The sequence below is a fragment of the Panicum virgatum genome, chromosome 3N (genome assembly GCF_016808335.1).
Source record: "Panicum virgatum strain AP13 chromosome 3N, P.virgatum_v5, whole genome shotgun sequence".
In the NCBI taxonomy this organism is placed as follows: domain Eukaryota; kingdom Viridiplantae; phylum Streptophyta; class Magnoliopsida; order Poales; family Poaceae; genus Panicum; species Panicum virgatum.
Genome location: NC_053147.1, coordinates 4070117 through 4093977, shown reverse-complemented (window position 1 = coordinate 4093977; position 23861 = coordinate 4070117). Strand labels below are relative to the sequence as shown.

The window sequence follows — 23861 nt, the reverse complement described above, 5'->3', positions numbered from 1 at the left end:
CTACTTTGTCAGGTTAACTAATTCTCCGTCTATTACATGGCCTAATAACTAGTGACAAAATATTAAATCGCCACAGTTTCCTCCCATTTAGTTGAGAGTGCCATCTCACAGAGGTCTTATCCATTGAGCTCCCATTTTATTGTCATATACTCATACCGTAGTGTATCATTCAATATGACGTCGATGATGATGATTTCTTACTTTTTTTCTCATGGAATTATCTTCAGGTTGGTTGCACAGGCAACGTGAATATTTTTTGAGCAAGTAAAGCATGATAAATTTTGAAAAGAACCCTTCGATTTTCGTGTCTCTCTTACGCTAAATTCTTGCGTATAGTGTGTTTGACCGTCAGCAATTTTAATTAAACTAGCTTGTTTCTTTTTTAATTCCCTTCCATATGTTTGTGGACCCTTTGGGTATGCCAAAAGCCCAGAACGTTAGCACTTGGGCTGCTTAGGTAGCATACCATATGGCCCAACAACATTTTAGCGTATTTGGAAAGGGAAACGAAAAGAACAGAGAAACCAAAAATCCTTCTCATTTCTTCCCCTGCGCCCGAATCGCGCCCCTGTTCTTCCCGATTCTGAAGCATCAACATCATCCTCCGCCATGGTAACGAACACCCATCCCATCGTCACAGTTCTTTCATTGACCCATTCTTGTTCCTCACCTTGGTTCAATCTGCCTCGCCGGCGCAGATCCGGTTCATCCTGCTGCAAAACCGGCAGGGGAAGACGCGGCTGGCCAAGTACTACGTCCCGCTCGAGGACTCGGAGAAGCACAAGGTCGAGTACGAGGTGAGCGGTGAGCCTGCTGGGCAAGAAAGATTTGATCTTGGTGCTGGGCTCCAGCTTTGAATTGGGCATTGCTGATCCCGTGGTGATTTTTTCTTGGTTCTTGGTTGATGTGAATCCAGGTGCATCGGCTCGTGGTCAACCGGGACCCCAAGTTCACCAACTTCGTCGAGGTGGGTGGTTCGCGCTCTTGCTTTCGTTGTCAGAAAACATAAGTGTTGTGTCCTTGATCTGATTAAAGGCAAGATCAAATCTTGCTTGCTGTTGAGTTAAAATACGTGAGTTAGGTCATATGCTTTAGCTTTTAGATTGTGAAAAGCAGAACAATCTGCAACCTGGGGGGGGGGGGGCAGAATGTTGGATTGTAACAATTTGTCTCTTTGCACTGTTGCAATTTAGGATGAGAAATCTGCTTGTTTATTTCAGCTCGAGATTATAAAACCTACAATTCACAACTCCAAGCTGGAACAAACAGGACCTTAGGATGGAGATGTAGGTTAGTATGTGAATATCTGACAGATGAGGTTGTTTACTATCCATGAATTATTTTGGGGATGCATTACCTTCATGCCAATTTTTATTTGTTGTCATGTAATCATCCATTCATCTCTTGGCTGCTCCCTCTTTTATTCTTACAGTAAAGATCCCCCTACAACACTAAAAACCTATCCATAATTAACTTCCAGAAACTCATGATTAGATATCTAATATGACCATGAAAGAGAAGCAAGATGAACCACTCTGCTGACTGATTTGAAATAGAGAAGAAGATCTGTACTGTAGATATTACAAGTGCCTCTTTAGGATATGTTTTCAAGATTTATCACTAAGAGTACTGCTCAATATTGGTATTGTATGATAAACTTATATATCCTAAATCTCTAAAATTTCTCTTTTAGTAGTGTTCAATTTCTAAAACACTGCTAGATGAAGATGGGTTGTGCATACTATATTTTCTATTTGTATATCAGTGTGATAGCCAGTTGTGTAGCTTCCTTCAATTACGTTATTCCCCTTGTAACTAATGGTGGGACTTCTCTTTCAGTTCCGTACACACAAAGTCATCTACAGGAGATATGCAGGTCTTTTTTTCTCAATCTGCGTGGATATCACTGACAATGAGTTGGCATATTTGGAATGTATCCATTTGTTTGTCGAGATATTGGACCATTTCTTCAGCAATGTTTGTGAACTTGATTTAGTATTTAACTTCCACAAGGTAACTGCTGTCTCACTAGGCTAATCAAGCAATCTGCAATATTTTTGAAGTATTGATCATATCACATCTTATATTTAAATAAAGATTAATTTCTATTTGAGTGTTCTCAACAAGTTCATTGTTAACCAAATTTCCGTGTGTTTTAACTAGTGCTACTGTATTCTGCTTAAGTTTTTCTTTTTTCAGCATTACTTGTGTTTACATTTGGTCTGTTATGCAGTTTAAATAACTGTTCGAAAGAGTTTCCTTTGTCAACTGTCAGAAATTTAATATGTTAGGGTTAAATATTTTCTTAGCCAGTCAATTTTTTTATGACCAAATTCATGCCTATGTGCTAGCACATATTTGGTGTTGCTTTTGTTTACTTGTCATCTGTTACTCGCTAAGATGTTATAGAACTGAACGTAGATGATAGAAGGGGCCATTGGAAAACTGCAAACGATATAATATGTTACTCCTGCATACTCCATGTATTTGAACCTAACAATCTTTAGTTACTTTATCCCAGTTTCCCAATACTCTAGTACTATGTTTATCACCATTTTTTATGTGTCAATAAATAGATAACGCCTTCAGGTTATCAAATGATAATCTTTAAACGTGCGTTTACACCATGCCTATTGTATTCAATAAACAATTACCTATGCATAGGGAGGTAGCATTTATGGAAATTTCCAGTATTTACACTGCCTAGTGTACTCCTATTCAGTAAATGATTACCTATGCATTGGGAGGTTGCATATATGGAAATCTCCAAAGTTGTGCTCAATATTGTCAAAACTCAAAATTGTATTTGCATTAGACATTAAAAAAGAAATCTTCAAATCTTAGAAGTGAGAACAGTCTACTTGAAACTGATTTGAAAATAAACATTGTGAACTTTATGTTTGCTACAATTAAGGTCAAATTTGACTGCTTATCGTTCTAATTTTTTGTCTTTATGAAAAGAAACTAAAGTATCTAACTGTCGTTGATTTTGCTAGACCTTCTAACTTTTTGATAAATTGTTCTTGTAGCCGAAATTCGTTTGCATATTTGCTTTTTGACCTTTTTGGCTGTGTGCTATAGGTCTACTTGATATTGGATGAGTTTATTCTTGCTGGAGAGCTTCAAGAAACAAGCAAAAGGGTACTACCTTTTCCCATCATAATACATATTGCTGTCACCTATGCATTATTTGTACCAGCAATATTGATGGAAGCTTCCATTGTTTTCCCAGCATATGATGTAACAGAATATAATTAGAAAATCAATTAGCAATTTCTTAAGTTAGTGAGAAGTCAAAGGTACAATATAACTTTTTCTTGAACATAGGAGTTCTGGAATGATAAAAGGATTTCCTTTATGCACCTACTATCCTATCTTTAACTGAGATCAGTTGAATGTATATCATGAGTATTGTCAGTTTGCATGGAGTCAAGCTAAATGGGCTTCTACAAAATGGTGCTCTTCGGACTACAAACATTTCTCAGTTTTTCTAAATCTTGTCGCCCTTAATTTGTTTTGGTGTCAAAACATAAGATCATTCACTGTACTTGATAAATCACCCATCTCTCTCTCTCTCTGGTTATTTCTCTCTCTAGTTATACCCGCACTATTTGCAATTCTCCCAGAGAGCTCTAGGTTAAATGAACTTTTATTTCCCATCTCACAATGAATTCATTGGGATGCAAGTTTTGTTTGTTCTGGGTCAGCCTGTCACCGCCGCTCGGCCACCCACCCACGCCTCCTCCTGCTCCTTCCCCGCTGCTCATCGCTCCCTTGCCGTCACCGCCGCCCGGCCACCCGCCCGTGCCTCCTCTTGCTCCTTCCCCATCGCTCGTCGCTCCCTTGCCGTCACCTCCGCCCGCCCACCCGTCCGTGCCTCCTACTGCTCCAGCGGCTGCGCGGCCTGTCCAGACAGAGGCCCGCACATCTGTTAAAACACTATTTAGGGTGGTGCTGCGCTGCTGGAGCTCGCCGCTGGCGGGCCGCCACGGCCGCCGGAGCATGCCTCTGGACGGCCCGCGCGGCCGCTAGAGAGGGAGAGGATGAGCCGCGGCAGCCGAAGTTGGCCGCTACAGAGAGAGAGAGTGCCGGAGGTTAGGGAAGAAGACGACCGACATCCATTCATGGAACAGACGAACAGGTAAGATAAGGTTAGTTCTTTTTTCCTTTGCCCCTTTCCTTTTCTAATAATTATAGAACATATGAATATATGAGTTTATGACACATTATAGTCCCTGGAACTTCTATTTTCTCACATTCTAGTTCCTGAAACTTTTATTTATTTTTATTTTTTATATATATTGGCGTATCCCCGTATCCTTGTTTTTGGAAAAATGGCGTATCGGAGTATCCCCGTATCGCGTACCGGTATCCGTATCCGGGCAACATAGGTCATCAAGTCAACCCAGAACACACTTGAAATAATTATATGGATGGATGCATGCATGTAGGCAAGCAAATGAGCTGATGTAGTGAGTTCACCATCTGCATCTCTAGTTGTCAACATAAATGTATATAGAATTTTGTTGTGCCATGTTTCTTCCGAGAACTTCACTGCAACTTCCAGACTTTATGCTGGAAAACAAGACATGCTTTTTTTGCTTTACATGAAGTTGTATACTTGCATATTTTTCAGGCAATTATAGAGAGGATGGGCGAGCTTGAGAAGCTGGAATGAGGAGAAATTGGATGGGATATAATCAGGGACAAGCCTGTTCTGCCCTATCAACGAGTCACTTATATTTTGTTTGTACAGTTCTTTGTACCTGTTGTGCTATTATCCTTGCTCCATTTGAACCCTTCAGGACTGTGTGTCTGTAAGTACCCTTTCATTGTTTCGTGAGGTTAATGGTGCATATTTTGGGCCACTTTTCATGTGAAGGTATGAATTTTATGCAAAGGAACAAACCCACTGATTAAGTTGTCGGTACCCTGCAATTGGGGTACCCACTCCTACTGTGCCAAGACTCGCGTAGTTATCCGTAACTACGCCCTAAGGAGCTGAGCAGCCGGACCCCTGAGGTCCGACTCCATCTCACCGGACCAACGGTCCCGGACCCGCTTCCCGCTCGGGGACGGGTCCGGTGTCACCACGTGTCCTAGAGGTGGAAATGCTCAGTACCTGTGGCCGCGGACCCGGACCCCCGCAGGTGGGTCCGGGACCTCCACGTGCCATCCGGACTCCCGCAGATGGGTCCGGGACCTCCACGTGCCATCCGGACTCCCGCAGATGGGTCCGGGACCTCCACGTGACTATCCGGACAACCGTGAGCTCTCGGCTCAGCTAGCTGATCGGGAGGGGTCCGGAGCCGCCGCGTGTCACACAGACGCGTGCGCGGGCGCAAGCCTTCCGCTGGAAGCTCCCTCACCCACCCGCATTAAGTGCGAGTGGTTGAGGCGGGCTCTGCTGCCTCTGGGCACGGGGCAGCTTTTGTCAGTCCACACTGTGGATCGCCAGTTACCGAGGCGGCTCGTCAGTTACCAAGGCAAGCATTAAAGACTCAGCGCCGCTCGCATGGGCGTTGAGTCATGATGACCAGCTACTGACTGGAGCAATAGTGCACGCTGCTATAGTGGACTGAGTCAGTAGTTCGGCGCTTCATCATGACCTCGACGCGCGGCTGCAGAGGCTAGACTCTACTCTGACAGGACAGCTCAAGACCATCCCTGGTCAGAAGCTACGCACGGAAGCCGACGACAAGATCTCGGATCTGAGGCATTGAAGGCCAAAGTGTAGTTTATAATACATCGCCGGGTCCACATGTCGGGGCCCCGCTCAGTGTACGTGCTCCCCTTGGACATATAAAAGGGAGAGCACGCCCGCTAGAACACAGGTTCACGGAGACGCTCTCTGGACAGAGCACTAGACACGCCAAAACTCTCAACCTCTCGAGAGCGCAAGCAATACAACACACAGTGGACGTAGGGTATTACGCTCCGGCGGCCCGAACCACTCTAATCCCGATGTGTTCATCGTGTTCTTGAGCGAGATCGAACTAGGACTAGCTAACCCCCGAGTACACACCCTCTGGGCTAGGTCGGGTGCCTTCCGCCACCCGGCTGTGGTTTGCAGCACCACGACATAAGTGATCATATAAGTGTGCACTTTTGACACCAGTACTGATAATTGTTCGCTACCGAGTAAGAGTTTGCTCTTATGACTTTGATGAAAGATTGGTGCTGCCAAGAAATTTTCAATCAGGTAACCTTTGATATGTATGCTGATTGGTAGTGTTTGTGACAATTAGGTGGGTGATCATCATCTCATTATTCAGAAGATGATGATTAGCCCGAAATTCTGCTCTGGAGGGTGATAAATGGCTGGACCCTAGAGGCCCTTTGAGCCTTTACTTATTAAGTAGGCCCAGCTCTTCGCGTCATCACATTTCTCTCTCGTTCTTTTAGGCTTGCTATGGGTTTCATTTTTGTTTGCAACAAAAGTAATAAAATTCGCAACTTGTAATTATCAAAATTGTTGTATTGTGACACATTAGTTTCTTTTCCAAAATCTGTAAAAACTTCAAACTAATCCCTACGAGTACATAACCGGGTGTTTTTACTAGGTCTGTCAGATGTGGATATTTATCTTCACTATTTTACTGCCGACCTCTTAGACTGTTACTTCCTCAAACTTCGAAATAACGTTTCCTAAAACTAGTAACGGCACTGATAGTAGAATTCTATTGAAATGTCACTTAAAGTACAGAGTTCAATCCTAACATGCCGTCGAAGAACAAGAAAAAAAAACTCATACTAAAAAGAAAAGTTCCATACACTTTTTTTTTGAAAGAGAAAAGTTCCTTACACTTGCTGTCTTGCGGCTGATATCGCCGTCTTCGAACAAACAAAACGGAACCGAACAGGTGTGACGGAACCGCCAAATTAAAACTCTAATTAAGCGTAATGACCGTCATTTGAACACATCGGGCCCATTAGCTTAACGGCTTAATTTGGCGATCCTTTCTCAACCCACGGCCCGATCGAAACAACACCGGTAGTCCCACGCGAAGGTGGGCGCAGATGGTACAAGCACAACATAATACTTGAAAATACAAACACTATAGGGGGACGAAACATTAGGTTTTACAACCCGAGTTCAAATATACACATAATTTACAAAAGTTGCATAATTTACAAACTTTACATCCGAGGTACTGAAATTCAAATAGACTATATCCTACAACTACTCTAGCCTTCAAAAGCCTTGACTAACCATGACCGGTCAGACCGGCCCGCGCAACAACAGAAAGGCTGAACACTCTGCCCACGAGTGTACATCCCGACAAAGCCCTAGTCTAAGGGTCTCGCTCCTCGACCTGCCACCCCTCTGCATCCCGGAGGATGAACTTGACACAATAGGGGCAGAAGTCGACGTCCAGGTGTCCTGTAATAATAAATGTGGCAACAAACCCTGAGTATTCTAATACTCAGCAAGGCTTATCCGACCAGTGGGTATAACTTAGCCCACATATCTAGACATGCAAGGCTCTCTGGCTGGTGGATGTTTTGCAGAAAAGCATCTAAGGTTGAATTCTTACTTTCAATGTTTTAGCCACAAGTTCTATATAGAAAGACTCTCATCTAATGTTGGCATATCTACACAATCATGTTGGAGCATTACAATAATGATTCAAAATAATTTCATCATTTATCACTAACATCTCTAGTTCATTTCTACGAGGTGACAAAGATATCAAGGCCCTCATAACCGCGAGACACGGCGAATCGATCCGATTTAACCTTGCAAGGTGGACCTAACCAACACGGCACGTATAAGCCCCGTCGGACCACACGCACCAACCATTCCCCTCCCCGCCTCGAACTACAGGACCGCCCCACCATCATATGGTCAGCCGAGCTCAACATGAGACCACCAAAAGTAATACATGCATCCCCAATTCTCTGCGACTACTCGACTACCCCAGGAGGTGAGATGGAGTCCTGTACTTTCGAAGCAAGGCAGTACTAGGCTTACCGGTTTCGACTACCTCCTACTCCCGGCATGCGGTTAGTACAATTCAATCCCCGATCAGCACTGCCACAACGACCGGTCCTTAACCGACACAGACGGGACTAAGACACCCAGGAACCCTGTCCTGCTGCCATACCAATGTCTCCTCATCATTTCCCGTCCGGTCTAAATTCTCCATTTATTCAATATCAAACTCACAACTCAAGTACTGGAATATGAATACATCTTATATCTTGCGAGTAACTGAAAATTACTCGACTTCTAAACATCCTATATCTCGCGAGCACAGGAGACCACTTGTCTTCTACCGCAAACATTAAGCATAGCACTACTATCGTCCTATACATACTAGTATATCTCAGGGAATCCTAGGGATCATGCAACTAGGGTTCCAAACAATTCCTGAACTTAATGCACAAGTATTAAAGACATATATAGGTGTCATAACTTAAAATAATAGGATGTGCACCAGGGCTTGCCTTGCGTCTGCTGCTCAACACTGGGGTGAGTTGGGCCTTGGGGCGACTCCCCGCGAACCTCCTCCTGCGGGGCTTGCCCCTGCGGCTCCTGTGGCTCCGCAACCACCTCGTACACGGCTCCCTCGGCGGCAGTGGCTACACGTATGCAATGATATGAGAATGTATGCAAAATAATTTGAAACTTTGAAATTAACCCCAACCTATCATAATTACTATTAACCGAATAACCCAACGCCCATAACTCTGCATAACCCGGAATATCCGGACTAATATCCGGAGCATCCGGATTCCCAAACCCGGAGTATCCGGGTCTAAACCTGGAGTTTCCGGGACGACATTTCCGGAGAATCCGGGATAATACCCGGAGTATCCGGGTTTGGCACAACTTTCGCCCCCAAAACTGAAACTCTGATTTCTAGCGAAACCAACCTTCAAAAATCGAATCACACCTAGACCCTAGTAGATTGATTCATAAGAAGATGATTGACCGGAGGAAATCGATTCAAACCCCCTAGAACACGGGACTTGCCTAACCCTAGCTTATTTACCTTGGGGGAAAGCTCTTCCTTGCACCAAGGGCTTGAACCCAAGCCGTCCAGGGATGGAGCACGCAGGATAGATGATCCACCACCCAAGTGAAGCTCCTGTGGGCCTTGGATCAAGGGTAGAGGGAGGGTTTTGGGTCTCTAGGGTTTGGGGTGAGAGAGAGCACGGGAGAGAGTGAGAGAGAGCACGGGAGAGAGTGAGAGAGAGTTTATAACGTTTGGAAACAGTAAAAGGACCAAAACAAGAGATATAAAGTTCCAGGCCCGGAGTATCCGGAAGAATATCCGGAGTATCCGGGTAAATCCGGAATTTCCGGATTCATACCCGGAGTATCCGGGTTCCGCTGGCTCCAGGATTTGAAATCGAGTTTTTAGTCGATTTGCGACTCGACTTGTAACCGAGAGAATTTGGTCACTAGTTAGCTAGTTAAACCCAAGTTTAACACTTGGGTGTTACAGTCTTTCCCCCAAAAAGAAATCTCGTCCCGAGATTTAATGGATGTGCTAGATTGAGGAAAATGAAACTTGGTGAGTACCTTGATACATTGTAACAATTCCGGACATTTAGACCGAATGAAGTCCTCCATCTCCCAAGTAGCCTCTCGCTCGGAGTGATTACTCCACTGAACCTTATAAAAATTGCTGGTTTGATTCCGAGTAACCCGAGTCTTGAAATCAACAATTTTTATTGGTTGCTCCGGATAGACAAGATCGGGCTTTATTTGCAATTTCTCGATGCCAACCATCTTTTCTGGAACACGGAGGCACTTCCGGAGATGGGAGACATGGAAAATATTATGAACCGCGGATAAGTGAGCAGAAAGCTCTAGGCGGTATGCCACTGGTCCACACTACTCACTAATAAGAAAAGGCCCAACATAGCGAGGTGCAAGCTTTCCCTTCACACCGAATCATTGAACCCCTTTCATTGGAGATACCCGCAGATAGACATGATCCCCCACTTGAAACAGGATAGATTGACGCTTCTTGTCGGCATAACTCTTTTGTCGGGATTGAGCAATCTTCAAATTTTCCTGAATAACCCGAACCAGCTCTTCTGCTTCGTTTACCATATCGGGCCCAAAGAAAGTTCTCTCCCCAGCTTCTGACCAATTCAATGGCGTTCTGCATTTCCGTCCATATAAGGCCTCAAATGGAGCCATCTTGATGCTTTCTTGATAACTATTGTTATAAGCAAACTCGGCCAATGGTAAGCACTCATCCCATTTTTGATTATAGGTGAGCACACATGCTCTAAGCATGTCCTCCAATATCTGATTTATCCTTTATGTCTGGCCGTCGGTCTGTGGATGATAAGCCGAACTGCGGAGGAGCTGAGTGCCGAGGGCTGCGTGAAAATGCTCCCAGAATCGGGCAATGAATTGAGCACCCCGGTCTAAAATGATTGTCATTGGAATTCCATGCAGACTCACAATACGATCCAGATATAACTGGGCATATTGCTTTGTCGTATGTGTGGTCTTTACCGGCAGAAAATGTGCGGTTTTAGTGAGACGATCCACAATAACTCATATCGAATCATACCCCTTGGAGGTTTTGGGTAAGCCGACAATGAAATCCATACTGATGTCCTCCCACTTCCAGGAGGGAATACTCAGGGGCTGCAAAGGGCCGGCTGGTCTCAAGTGGCTCACCTTAACCCTCCGACAGGTGTCACACTCGGACACATATTTCGCGATTTCCCGTTTCATCCTGGTCCACCAGAACCGCTGCCTGAGGTCTTGATACATTTTGTTACTACCCGGGTGAATGGAATACCTAGAAAGGTGAGCCTCATCAAAAATCTGCTTCCGAAGTTCCAAATCCTTAGGTACTACCAGCCGATTCTTAAACCATAACACACCCTCGCCATCAAGCTGAAAACATGCCACACGAGGGTCACTTTCTCTGAGCCTTTGCCTAATCTTTTCCATGCCAATATTATTTCTCTGAGCAGCAATAATTTGATCCCGCAGTGTTGGAGTGAGGGTAATATTGGTAAGTGTACCCTCAGCTACTATAGCCAGATTCAACTTCTCCATCTCTTGGCATAGAGTTGCATGCATAGGTGTTGCTGAGGTGCAATTGCAACTTGCCTTTCTGCTCAATGCATCTGCCACAACATTGGCCTTACCCGGGTGATAATGAATTTCCAGATCATAATCCTTAATCAATTCCAACCACCGTCTCTAGCGCAAGTTCAGCTCATTCTGAGTAAAGATATACTTGAGGCTCTTGTGGTCGGAGTATATATGCACAGGATTACCCAGAAGATAATGACGTCAGATCTTTAGTGCATGTACCACTGCTGCTAATTCCAAATCATGAGTGGCATAATTCTCTTCGTGTCGCCTAAGTGCTCTGGAAGCATAAACAATCACCCGCTGATCTTGCATAAGGACGCAGCCGAGGCCCGTACCTGATGCATCACAATAAACATCGAAGGGTCGAGTGATATCTGGCTGAGCCAGAACAGGGGCCGACGTTAAAAGCTTTCTTGAAGTCTGGAAAGTCTGATCACACTGGTTATCCCAAACAAACTCGAGTTGATGCTATAGGTTTTTCTTTTCAAAATTGAGTCTGATATCGAGTGATATCGAGTCTGATGAGGAACACCTCGAGTGAAAAAACTGATCAATATAGGTTTTTTTTTTCAAAATTTGTCTGTTCTTATGTAGCGAAGATCCTGTGTTTGTCATAATTTCATGGTTCCTTCTGTTGATGCTATTTTCCCTTTGGTGCCACCAGCTTTTTTTTAAAAAAAAAACAATCTGACACTGTTCTTAAGATACGTTAAAAGCTTCCACACGGACCTGGGAAGAATTACTGGGAACCAGGCCAGATGTATTATATTGTCGGACAAGTCGATTTCACCTTCTGAAGCTACTTGTCTTGTGTCAAAGACTACTCGGCATTGCTCTTCTGACTGAAGAATGAAGTCTGATAGAGCAGTGCAGCCGCCGTGTTCATTCGATGGCGGCGGGGGTATACTCGTCGACGACAGCCGGCGCAACCTGCAGGGACCTCCGAGTGTCATCGTGCCCTGTGCCGGGGATGCCGGCCGGCATGTCAAGGCGAGGCCACATCCTTGCCATGCGTGGCGCGGTCGTCGCCCTAGTTGGAGCCATGGAGGCCAGTGCCTGCACCTCTAACTACTCCGGTGGCCGATGCAACCCATGCGCGTTGGCCTCCGGGAAGCAGGTATGCGGGCAGGGGTGGACGGTATTGCTCGAGTGAAGTCTGATCCATCAGTGGTCTGAATTTTCAGTTGCAACCAATTGTGGTCCGTCAGAGGAATTTAATAGTGAGCCGCGGCATGGTACTCAAGTTCTGATGATGGGCGTCGTCGTCTTCTCTTGTCCTGACTCCTGAGCCATCGAGCGTGATGAGCAGAGCTCGAGCCGCCGGAACAGCATGCGTGCGTGCGGAGGTCTGGTCTAGAGCTAAACATTCGGCACTGACATGGGCGGTATGCCTTCGTCCTGGCCGACCTGGCCTCTCGCAGTCGCTGCACCAACCGCACGAACGTGTTTGGCTTGTTAGCTGTCGACTTTGCCGCAGATGGCGCAGCACCATGGACGCAGGCGGCCGGGAGCGAGGATACGGAGGCGGGCAGCGGCGGGAACGCGGCAGCGGCGTGCCGAGCCGGGGCACCGAGCGGAGGCGGCGCTTGTGGACGGCGTTGCGGGGGTCGGGGGTGGACGGTATTTCAATTACCGTCCACCCCTTGGGTTCTGTGGGCCCTTCGATCCGACATGTGCGGCCGAGATTCGACAAGGTCGCGGTCTGACTTGGTCGTTTCCAGTCTCGTCGGGCGCATGGCGCCAGGATGGCGAGCGGCGGAGCTCGGCGGCGCCCACGCTGCTCCAGGACGCCGGCAGTGCCGGCGCTGCTGCATCCTTCGGCAGACGCCGGGGCGGGGCATCGTCCTACGAAGAAGACAGGCTCTGCTCGATCTTCATCTTGACTGTGTCGTGCGCGGACACGCCGGCATGCAGCAGCATCCGAGGCCGCCATAGAGACGCGAGCTCCTCAGCACGGTCTCCATGGCTGAGGTGCGACGATTGCTGTCTTGGAAGGAGACAGCCTCGCTCGCTGTGGCGCTGAATCAGACGCCTGGCTGGGTCCTACGATCTCTAGCCACCAGAGCAAAACACCGATGAGCACCGTCGCGTCGGGACCGGAGTTGTGCACGAATGAGTGGTACAGGACGGCGTCGGCGAGGCCGCGGCGCGATATTCTCTCGTGTTGGACGGCAATGGAGAGGTCGGTGCCCGTGGCTGTACCTACTCCATTGCCGATGCAGCCAGGTAGGCCATGGACGTCGTCGGCCTCCGGGATCAAGTATTCGAATGGAACACGATGATGCTCGGGCGAACCGAGGTACGAGCCACTTCCCTCGCGTTCACAGCTGCGCACGTTCTGGGGGAAGACGAATGCGAGGTGCGCGCGCGAGAACCATGTCCGCCATGCGCCCATGCCCAGCCAGCGTGCGAGCACAAGCTCGCGGCGCCCAGTAGTTGCGGGGAGCACAAGAGTTTAGCGGATGATTGCTTGGAGGAATATGGAGGGTAGCGGCGGCGGTGTGGCGGGCCGGAGAACGAAGCTGCGGCGGCGCTCGTGCAGGGCCTGCCGGGGTCAGGGGTGGACGGTAGTTCATTTGCCGTCCACCCCTTGGGCCGGAGAACTAAGCTGCTCGAGCACGCCGGCAGGGCAGTGCAGCCGCCGCGTAATTTCGATGGAATCCCGGCCGGGGGTATAGTCGACGACGACAGCCGGCGCAACCGGCAACGACCTCTGCGCGTCTTCGTGCCTGCGCCGGGGATGCCGGCCGGCATGCCGCGGCGTCCGAGGCAGCCATAAAATAAACCATGGAGCTCGCCTGTTTTGCAGAGGCTGTGACTGGACCACACGTCCAGGAACGCACTCCTCAGGGCGGTCTCCATGGCTTCGATGTCCGCGCCATTGGTTGGGGATGCTGGGCGGGCCCCCATCGGCTGCCGGCGTGTTTCCGTGTACTGGAGGCGCCAGGCGGCGGCGACCTAGGGGGCAGGGCTCCATGTCCGGCGCGCCGCCTATTCATCGACCGGCGCTCCACGCCCCGCCGCAAGCCCTCAAGCTGCTGAATCATTTCCAACGGTGAGCGACAGAAAGCTTCTGAATTCTAATTGTTGTGCAAATCGATTTCGCACCTGCTTCAGTCGTTTCAGAATTCAGATTGTTCAGCATTATGCCAAAGGCTTCCATCAACGTTCTGCAGGCTGAAGAACCTGCATCCATCTCACTGGTGGTCAGTAGATGACATAGCTGCTATTAATCTGGAGTTAATCTGGAGGTCAGGACTGCAGCTAATCTGGCGCTGAATTTTCAATCGCGACCAATCTCCCCCCAAAAGGCATGCTTCCGATGATGAAGGCATTGCCGCCTTCTCTGATCTCGAGTCAATCTGGAGTGAGCAGCGCAGAATCAGACGCCCCGGCCGGGTCCCCCGAGCTCCAGCCGCCGGAGAAAAACACCTTGCGTCGTCGTCTCATCGGCAACGCCACCATAGCGACGGGATCGGCGTTGGGCACGAATGCGTGGCGCAGGACGGCGTCAACGAGGCCACTGGATGCTCCTCTAACTACTCCGGTGGCCGATGCAACCGGGTCCGCCATGGACGCCGGCCTCCGGGGGCAGGTATGCGGTGGGAACGCGGCGGCGCTCTGGCGAGCCTAGTAGGCGTGAAGTTACCGAGGACGGGGGTGGACGGTAAATGAATTACCGTCCACCCCTTGGGTATCTGGAGGCCGTTCAATCCGGCATGTGCGGCCTGGATTGGCCAAGATCGCGGTCTGGCTTGGTCGTTATCGTTCTCGGGAGGCAGCCCCATCACGCCCTGGAGCTTCGGACACGCCGGCTTCCACCACGACGCGGGCCCACTTTTAAATATAGAGAGTAAAAGATACAGAGTCTTTTGGTTTACCCCACCCTGTAGTAAGCTTTCTATTTTTTTAAGTACCCCTAAATCTTCAATTCTAGCTAAAATTATACGTGAGCTGTTGGAGTGCTCTTAGGGTCGATCCCCGCCTTGTCTATTTATCGCACTCGCGACTCCGCGCGGAGTTATCGCAGAAGGTACTGTTTATCTTCTACCTCCAGCCAGGGAGCGGGAGTGCCCGCCGGCGAGCTAGGGGAGGGGGGAGGGGCAGGGTGTGGCCAGCGAGGGTGGTTGGTGAGGGGAGCGGCTGACGGCGAGGTCGCCGGCGGCCGAGGTGGTGGAGGGCAGCGGCGGCCTTAGGATCCGGGGTTGCTGGGGTGGCAGCGGCGGTGGCGGAGGGCTCCATGTCCACCGGACCTAGAAGAGAAGGTAGTGGGGGGAGGAATCGACCGGCGGTGGGCGGTGGTGTGTGGGCGGGCGGCGCGGCGGAGCACCGCCGACCGGGGTGGCAGGCGCCGGTGGCCGGGCCAGGTCCCGGACGGGGGCGTGGCGCCGGAGAGGTTAGGGGAGGGCGGGGATGCGCCAGCGGTGGTTGGTAGGCGGACGGCGCGGCGGCGAGAGCCGCCGGCCGGGGCAGAGGACGAAAGTGCGGGGGCGGAGGACGCGGGGCGGGGCGGGGTGCCTTCTGCAATGGGAGCCGGGGAAATCGCTTAAAGCGATAAATAGACACCCCCTCGATCCCCATGTCAGGGTAAAGCACTCCGATCCTCCGCTTAATGCAGCGCCTCGCCAGAGCGCCGCCACATACCGGCAGACCGTACCAATCAATCAGATACATCGACACCGCAATTTGATTGCTCGAGGCTCTGTTAATTTGTTGTTTCGACTTTGAAGTAGATGGTCCACAGGACGCTAAAGCTAACAAAATCACCTGATAGGCTGATACTACATTTGTTGGATCAGTTGATGCCATGAAGTAGTATCAGCTTATTAGCTTAGTGATCTCTGAACATACATGTCATCCCGTCAGGCTGGACGAGCCAGGTTCGGAGATCTCGGCAGGGCAGCACAGGTCCGGATGGTCCATCCCAACGCCAACGTCGTCCGCCAAGAACTCACTCCACGGCCAGTACTGCTGACCGCCAAGGCCCTCTGTCGCCGCCGCTGCGCTGACCGACGACGATGGCCGCGCCTTGTCGGGCAAGGTCGTCGGGTTGCCGGAGCTGTCGGGAGCGCTGCTGCTCCCGTTGCCGCTGCTGGTGGCTGGGCTCACGACGACGCCGCCGCCGACGCGGACGCCGGTGATGAGGAAGCGCCGGTGGGATGCGACGTGGGCGCCGGCGGCGTGGACGGCGACGTCGCAGGGCCAGCACAGCAGGGCGCGGTCCTCCAGGCAGAAGAAGTAGCCCGTCTTCTCCTGCCAGCGGATATATAGTACGACAAATTCATAACGTTTCACTGCAGATTTATTCTTCGAGTCCACGTACGATTTCAACTGAAATTTAACTGAACTTGTGGTTGCAGGACCGTGATTGCATTGCATATTTATAAAACGGATACGAGTAACCAGCATAGCTGTCAAGGTCACGAGCAAAGATATGCAATCAGATACGGGCCGGTTGTCACATCGTCGCTCTACTTGTCGTGCGCTGTAATATAATGCTGGACCATTTGATGATGAGAATGGCAGCAACAAGCCAACTGTTGGCCAAATCTTTGTGAGGTAACATAATGTACTGTTCTTGCTTCTCCTATATGAAGAAAGAGGTATATATCCTTTCCTTTTCTGTGTCAAAATGCACGCATGCTTCAGTAACAAAAAGCTAGGTTTAATTAACGCTCTGTATGCCCCAATCAAAACTGCTAGCGAACTTTTTGGCTGTGGGTACTCCATGCATGCTTTCTTAAAAATAACTTTGGATTTTTCTATTTCTTTTGGTATACAGCAGGTTGAGCCAACTATTCCAAAACGTCAATGATCTGTATAATACACAGTTGACATCACGATAACAGAACTATAGATATGAAAGCCCTGAAAATATAGAATGGAAGATTTCGAAAATACAGAACTATAGCTGCCCCTTGTGATGTATAAATGTGGGTCAATTTCTCAAGGAAAAGAAAAGAGTGTGGCGGTATCGATTGAAGTGCGAATGAATTGTCTTTTTTCTTTGTTATATGTTAATGCATGCCGTGCAACTAAGGATGCAATATTATATTTTAGATCATGTAATTAATTACGATAGCATACCATTCTAGCTCATTTATCCTCCCAAATTCGTTACGCAAAATGCCGTTCTAGTTAATATTATCGACTTTTCACAGTTTCATGTTTCCCAACACATGCTATTTTACACTCATATCAGAGATTGACCCTATATAAATTCCAACCAAATAAAGATTAACTATGCTAAGGTAAAGTTTGATCCATATCTTTCAAATAAATTTGGAATACCTATGTTAGTTTTGTACTTTTGCCACATAAATCAAAAGATGCAGACCAGCTTCTCAAACAGCAGGGAGGCGGCATGGTTTTTATTACGGATCCGTAAACCAAATAAAAATATTTTTTCTCGGAAATGACAAATGAACCGTATGAAAATGAATCATGGCAGCATTCTTCTGAGAACCAAGCTACCTAGATGGACCAGTCCATGTTGCCATCATCTGGTGTCTCCTATAAGTCTTTCTTACATAGTGAGTCAAAAAGCCCAGATCCGTAAACCAAATAAAAATATTTTAATTAAACTAGCTTGTTTCTTTTTTAATTCCCTTCCATATGTTTGTGGACCCTTTGGGTATGCCAAAAGCCCAGAACGTTTGCACTTGGGCTGCTTAGGTAGCATACCATATGGCCCAATAACATTTTAGCGTATTTGGAAAGGGAAACGAAAAGAACAGAGAAACCAAAAATCCTTCTCATTTCTTCCCCTGCGCCCGAATCGCGCCCCTGTTCTTCCCGATTCTGAAGCATCAACATCGTCCTCCGCCATGGTAACGAACACCCATCCCATCGTCACAGTTCTTTCATTGACCCATTCTTGTTCCTCACCTTGGTTCAATCTGCCTCGCCGGCGCAGATCCGGTTCATCCTGCTGCAAAACCGGCAGGGGAAGACGCGGCTGGCCAAGTACTACGTCCCGCTCGAGGACTCGGAGAAGCACAAGGTCGAGTACGAGGTGAGCGGTGAGCCTGCTAGGCAAGAAAGATTTGATCTTGGTGCTGGGCTCCAGCTTTGAATTGGGCATTGCTGATCCCGTGGTGATTTTTTCTTGGTTCTTGGTTGATGTGAATCCAGGTGCATCGGCTTGTGGTCAACCGGGACCCCAAGTTCACCAACTTCGTCGAGGTGGGTGGTTCGCGCTCTTGCTTTTGTTGTCAGAAAACATAAATGTTGTGTCCTTGATCTGATTAAAGGCAAGATCAAATCTTGCTTGCTGTTGAGTTAAAATACGTGAGTTAGGTCATATGCTTTAGCTTTTAGATTGTGAAAAGCAGAACAATCTGCAACCTAGGGGGGCGGGGGGGGGGGGGGGCAGAATGTTGGATTGTAACAATTTGTCTCTTTGGACTGTTGCAATTTAGGATGAGAAATCTGCTTGTTTATTTCAGCTCGAGATTATAAAACCTACAATTCACAACTCCAAGCTGGAACAAACAGGACCTTAGGATGGAGATGTAGGTTAGTATGTGAATATCTGACAGATGAGGTTGTTTACTATCCATGAATTATTTTGGGGATGCATTACCTTCATGCCAATTTTTATTTGTTGTCATGTAATCATCCATTCATCTCTTGGCTGCTCCCTCTTTTATTCTTACAGTAAAGATCCCCCTACGACACTAAAAACCTATCCATAATTAACTTCCAGAAACTCATGATTAGATATCTAATATGACCATGAAAGAGAAGCAAGATGAACCACTCTGCTGACTGATTTGAAATAGAGAAGAAGATCTGTACTGTAGATATTACAAGTGCCTCTTTAGGATATGTTTTCAAGATTTATCACTAAGAGTACTGCTCAATATTGGTATTGTATGATAAACTTATATATCCTAAATCTCTAAAATTTCTCTTTTAGTAGTGTTCAATTTCTAAAACACTGCTAGATGAAGATGGGTTGTGCATACTATATTTTCTATTTGTATATCAGTGTGATAGCCAGTTGTGTAGCTTCCTTCAATTACGTTATTCCCCTTGTAACTAATGGTGGGACTTCTCTTTCAGTTCCGTACACACAAAGTCATCTACAGGAGATATGCAGGTCTTTTTTTCTCAATCTGCGTGGATATCACTGGCAATGAGTTGGCATATTTGGAATGTATCCATTTGTTTGTCGAGATATTGGACCATTTCTTCAGCAATGTTTGTGAACTTGATTTAGTATTTAACTTCCACAAGGTAACTGCTGTCTCACTAGGCTAATCTAGCAATCTGCAATATTTTTGAAGTATTGATCATATCACATCTTATATTTAAATAAAGATTAATTTCTATTTGAGTGTTCTCAACAAGTTCATTGTTAACCAAATTTCCGTGTGTTTTAACTAGTGCTACTGTATTCTGCTTAAGTTTTTCTTTTTTCAGCATTACTTGTGTTTACATTTGGTCTGTTATGCAGTTTAAATAACTGTTCGAAAGAGTTTCCTTTGTCAACTGACAGAAATTTAATATGTTAGGGTTAAATATTTTCTTAGCCAGTCAATTTTTTTATGACCAAATTCATGCCTATGTGCTAGCACTTATTTGGTGTTGCTTTTGTTTACTTGTCATCTGTTACTCGCTAAGATGTTATAGAACTGAACGTAGATGATAGAAGGGGCCATTGGAAAACTGCAAACGATATAATATGTTACTCCTGCATACTCCATGTATTTGAACCTAACAATCTTTAGTTACTTTATCCCAGTTTCCCAATACTCTAGTACTATGTTTATCACCATTTTTTATGTGTCAATAAATAGATAACGCCTTCAGGTTATCAAATGATAATCTTTAAACGTGTGTTTACACCATGCCTATTGTATTCAATAAACAATTACCTATGCATAGGGAGGTAGCATTTATGGAAATTTCCAGTATTTACACTGCCTAGTGTACTCCTATTCAGTAAACGATTACCTATGCATTGGGAGGTTGCATATATGGAAATCTCCAAAGTTGTGCTCAATATTGTCAAAACTCAAAATTGTATTTGCATTAGACATTAAAAAAGAAATCTTCAAATCTTAGAAGTGAGAAGTCTACTTGAAACTGATTTGAAAATAAACATTGTGAACTTTATGTTTGCTACAATTAAGGTCAAATTTGACTGCTTATCATTCTAATTTTTTGTCTTTATGAAAAGAAACTAAAGTATCTAACTGTCGTTGATTTTGCTAGACCTTCTAACTTTTTGATAAATTGTTCTTGTAGCCGAAATTCGTTTGCATATTTGATTTTTGACCTTTTTGGCTGTGTGCTATAGCTCTACTTGATATTGGATGAGTTTATTCTTGCTGGAGAGCTTCAAGAAACAAGCAAAAGGGTACTACCTTTTCCCATCATAATACATATTGCTGTCACCTATGCATTATTTGTACCAGCAATATTGATGGAAGCTTCCATTGTTTTCCCAGCATATGATGTAACAGAATATAATTAGAAAATCAATTAGCAATTTCTTAAGTTAGTGAGAAGTCAAAGGTACAATATAACTTTTTCTTGAACATAGGAGTTCTGGAATGATAAAAGGATTTCCTTTATGCACCTACTATCCTATCTTTAACTGAGATCAGTTGAATGTATATCATGAGTATTGTCAGTTTGCATGGAGTCAAGCTAAATGGGCTTCTACAAAATGGTGCTCTTCGGACTACAAACATTTCTCAGTTTTTCTAAATCTTGTCGCCCTTAATTTGTTTTGGTGTCAAAACATAAGATCATTCACTGTACTTGATAAATCACCCATCTCTCTCTCTGGTTATTTCTCTCTCTAGTTATACCCGCACTATTTGCGATTCTCCCAGACAGCTCTAGGTTAAATGAACTTTTATTTCCCATCTCACAATGAATTCATTGGGATGCAAGTTTTGTTTGTTCTGGGTCAGCCTGTCACCGCCGCTCGGCCACCCACCCACGCCTCCTCCTGCTCCTTCCCTGCTGCTCATCGCTCCCTTGCCGTCACCGCCGCCCGGCCACCCGCCCGTGCCTCCTCCTGCTCCTTCCCCATCGCTCGTCGCTCCCTTGCCGTCACCTCCGCCCGCCCACCCGTCCGTGCCTCCTACTGCTCCAGCGGCTGCGCGGCCTGTCCAGACAAAGGCCCGCACATCTGTTAAAGCACTATTTAGGGTGGTGCTGCGCTGCTGGAGCTCGCCGCTGGCGGGCCGCCACGGCCGCCGGAGCGTGCCTCTGGACGGCCCGCGCGGCCGCTAGAGAGGGAGAGGATGAGCCGCGGCAGCCGAAGTTGGCCGCTACAGAGAGAGAGAGAGTGCCGGAGGTTGGGGAAGAAGACGATCGACATCCATTCATGGAACAGACGAACATGTAAGATAATGTTAGTTCTTTTTTCCTTTGCCCCTTTCCTTTTCTAATAATTATAGAACATATGAATATATGAGTTTATGACACATTATAGTCCCTGGAACTTTTATTTTCTCACATTCTAGTTCCTGAAACTTTTATTTATTTTTATTTTTTATATATATTGGCGTATCCCCGTATCCTTGTTTTTGGAAAAATGGCGTATCGGAGTATCCCCGTATCGCGTACCGGTATCCATATCCGGGCAACATAGGTCATCAAGTCAACCCAGAACACACTTGAAATAATTATATGGATGGATGCATGCATGTAGGCAAGCAAATGAGCTGATGTAGTGAGTTCACCACCTGCATCTCTAGTTGTCAACATAAATGTATATAGAATTTTGTTGTGCCATGTTTCTTCCGAGAACTTCACTGCAACTTCCAGACTTTTTGCTGGAAAACAAGACATGCTTTTTTTGCTTTACATGAAGTTGTATACTTGCATATTTTTCAGGCAATTATAGAGAGGATGGGCGAGCTTGAGAAGTTGGAATGAGGAGAAATTGGATGGGATATAATCAGGGACAAGCCTGTTCTGCCCTATCAACGAGTCACTTATATTTTGTTTGTACAGTTCTTTGTACCTGTTGTGCTATTATCCTTGCTCCATTTGAACCCTTCAGGACTATGTGCCTGTAAGTACCCTTTCATTGTTTCGTGAGGTTAATGGTGCATATTTTGGGCCACTTTTCATGTGAAGGTATGAATTTTATGCAAAGGAACAAACCCACTGATTAAGTGATCATATAAGTGTGCACTTTTGACACCAGTACTGATAATTGTTCGCTACCGAGTAAGAGTTTGCTCTTATGACTTTGATGAAAGATTGGTGCTGCCAAGAAATTTTCAATCAGGTAACCTTTGATATGTATGCTGATTGGTAGTGTTTGTGACAATTAGGTGGGTGATCATCATCTCATTATTCAGAAGATGATGATTAGCCCTAAATTCTGCTCTGGAGGGTGATAAATGGCTGGACCCTAGAGGCCCTTTGAGCCTTTACTTATTAAGTAGGCCCAGCTCTTCGCGTCATCACATTTCTCTCTCGTTCTTTTAGGCTTGCTATGGGTTTCATTTTTGTTTGCAACAAAAGTAATAAAATTCGCAACTTGTAATTATCAAAATTGTTGTATTGTGACACATTAGTTTCTTTTCCAAAATCTGTAAAAACTTCAAACTAATCCCTACGAGTACATAACCGGGTGTTTTTACTAGGTCTGTCAGATGTGGATATTTATCTTCACTATTTTACTGCCGACCTCTTAGACTGTTACTTCCTCAAACTTCGAAATAACGTTTCCTAAAACTAGTAACGGCACTGATAGTAGAATTCTATTGAAATGTCACTTAAAGTACAGAGTTCAATCCTAACATGCCGTCGAAGAACAAGAAAAAAAAACTCATACTAAAAAGAAAAGTTCCATACACTTTTTTTTTGAAAGAGAAAAGTTCCTTACACTTGCTGTCTTGCGGCTGATATCGCCGTCTTCGAACAAACAAAACGGAACCGAACAGGTGTGACGGAACCGCCAAATTAAAACTCTAATTAAGCGTAATGGCCGTCATTTCAACACATCGGGCCCATTAGCTTAACAGCTTAATTTGGCGATCCTTTCTCAACCCACGGCCCGATCGAAACAACACCGGTAGTCCCACGCGAAGGTGGGCGCAGATGGTACAAGCACAACATAATACTTGAAAATACAAACACTATAGGGGGACGAAACATTAGGTTTTACAACCCAAGTTCAAATATACACATAATTTACAAAAGTTGCATAATTTACAAACTTTACATCCGAGGTACTGAAATTCAAATAGACTATATCCTACAACTACTCTAGCCTTCAAAAGCCTTGACTAACCATGACCGGTCAGACCGGCCCGCGCAACAACAGAAAGGCTGAACACTCTGCCCACGAGTGTACATCCCGACAAAGCCCTAGTCTAAGGGTCTCGCTCCTCGACCTGCCACCCCTCTGCATCCCGGAGGATGAACTTGACACAATAGGGGCAGAAGTCGACGTCCAGGTGTCCTGTAATAATAAATGTGGCAACAAACCCTGAGTATTCTAATACTCAGCAAGGCTTATCCGACCAGTGGGTATAACTTAGCCCACATATCTAGACATGCAAGGCTCTCTGGCTGGTGGATGTTTTGCAGAAAAGCATCTAAGGTTGAATTCTTACTTTCAATGTTTTAGCCACAAGTTCTATATAGAAAGACTCTCATCTAATGTTGGCATATCTACACAATCATGTTGGAGCATTACAATAATGATTCAAAATAATTTCATCATTTATCACTAACATCTCTAGTTCATTTCTACGAGGTGACAAAGATATCAAGGCCCTCATAACCGCGAGACACGGCG

General features: G+C 46.3%; 1 protein-coding gene and 2 long non-coding RNA genes across 4 annotated transcripts; all 3 read left to right on the top strand.

Moving 5' to 3' along the window:
- Positions 1–560: 560 nt before the first annotated feature.
- On the top strand, positions 561–4900 carry LOC120666665 (AP-2 complex subunit sigma). Of its 2 annotated transcripts, XR_005671835.1 has the most exons (7): positions 561–612; positions 699–797; positions 917–967; positions 1840–2013; positions 3082–3141; positions 3688–4141; positions 4637–4900. XR_005671835.1 is itself a non-coding variant. In XM_039946563.1 (6 exons), the coding sequence occupies exons 1-6, from the start codon at positions 610–612 to the stop codon at positions 4676–4678; spliced, it is 429 nt and encodes a 142-aa protein (XP_039802497.1). In that variant the 5' UTR covers positions 561–609; the 3' UTR covers positions 4679–4900. The 2 variants fall into 2 exon arrangements, 1 of the variants encoding a protein (XP_039802497.1); XM_039946563.1 differs by lacking the exon at positions 3688–4141.
- Positions 4901–17777: 12877 nt separating this feature from the next.
- LOC120666662 lies at positions 17778–18235 on the top strand. Its single transcript, XR_005671833.1, has 3 exons — positions 17778–17910; positions 17997–18095; positions 18215–18235. It is a non-coding gene; the product is annotated as an uncharacterized LOC120666662 (long non-coding RNA).
- Positions 18229–20154, top strand: LOC120666664. The gene is made up of 3 exons (XR_005671834.1): positions 18229–18265; positions 18529–18598; positions 19148–20154. It is a non-coding gene; the product is annotated as an uncharacterized LOC120666664 (long non-coding RNA).
- Positions 20155–23861: the final 3707 nt, after the last annotated feature.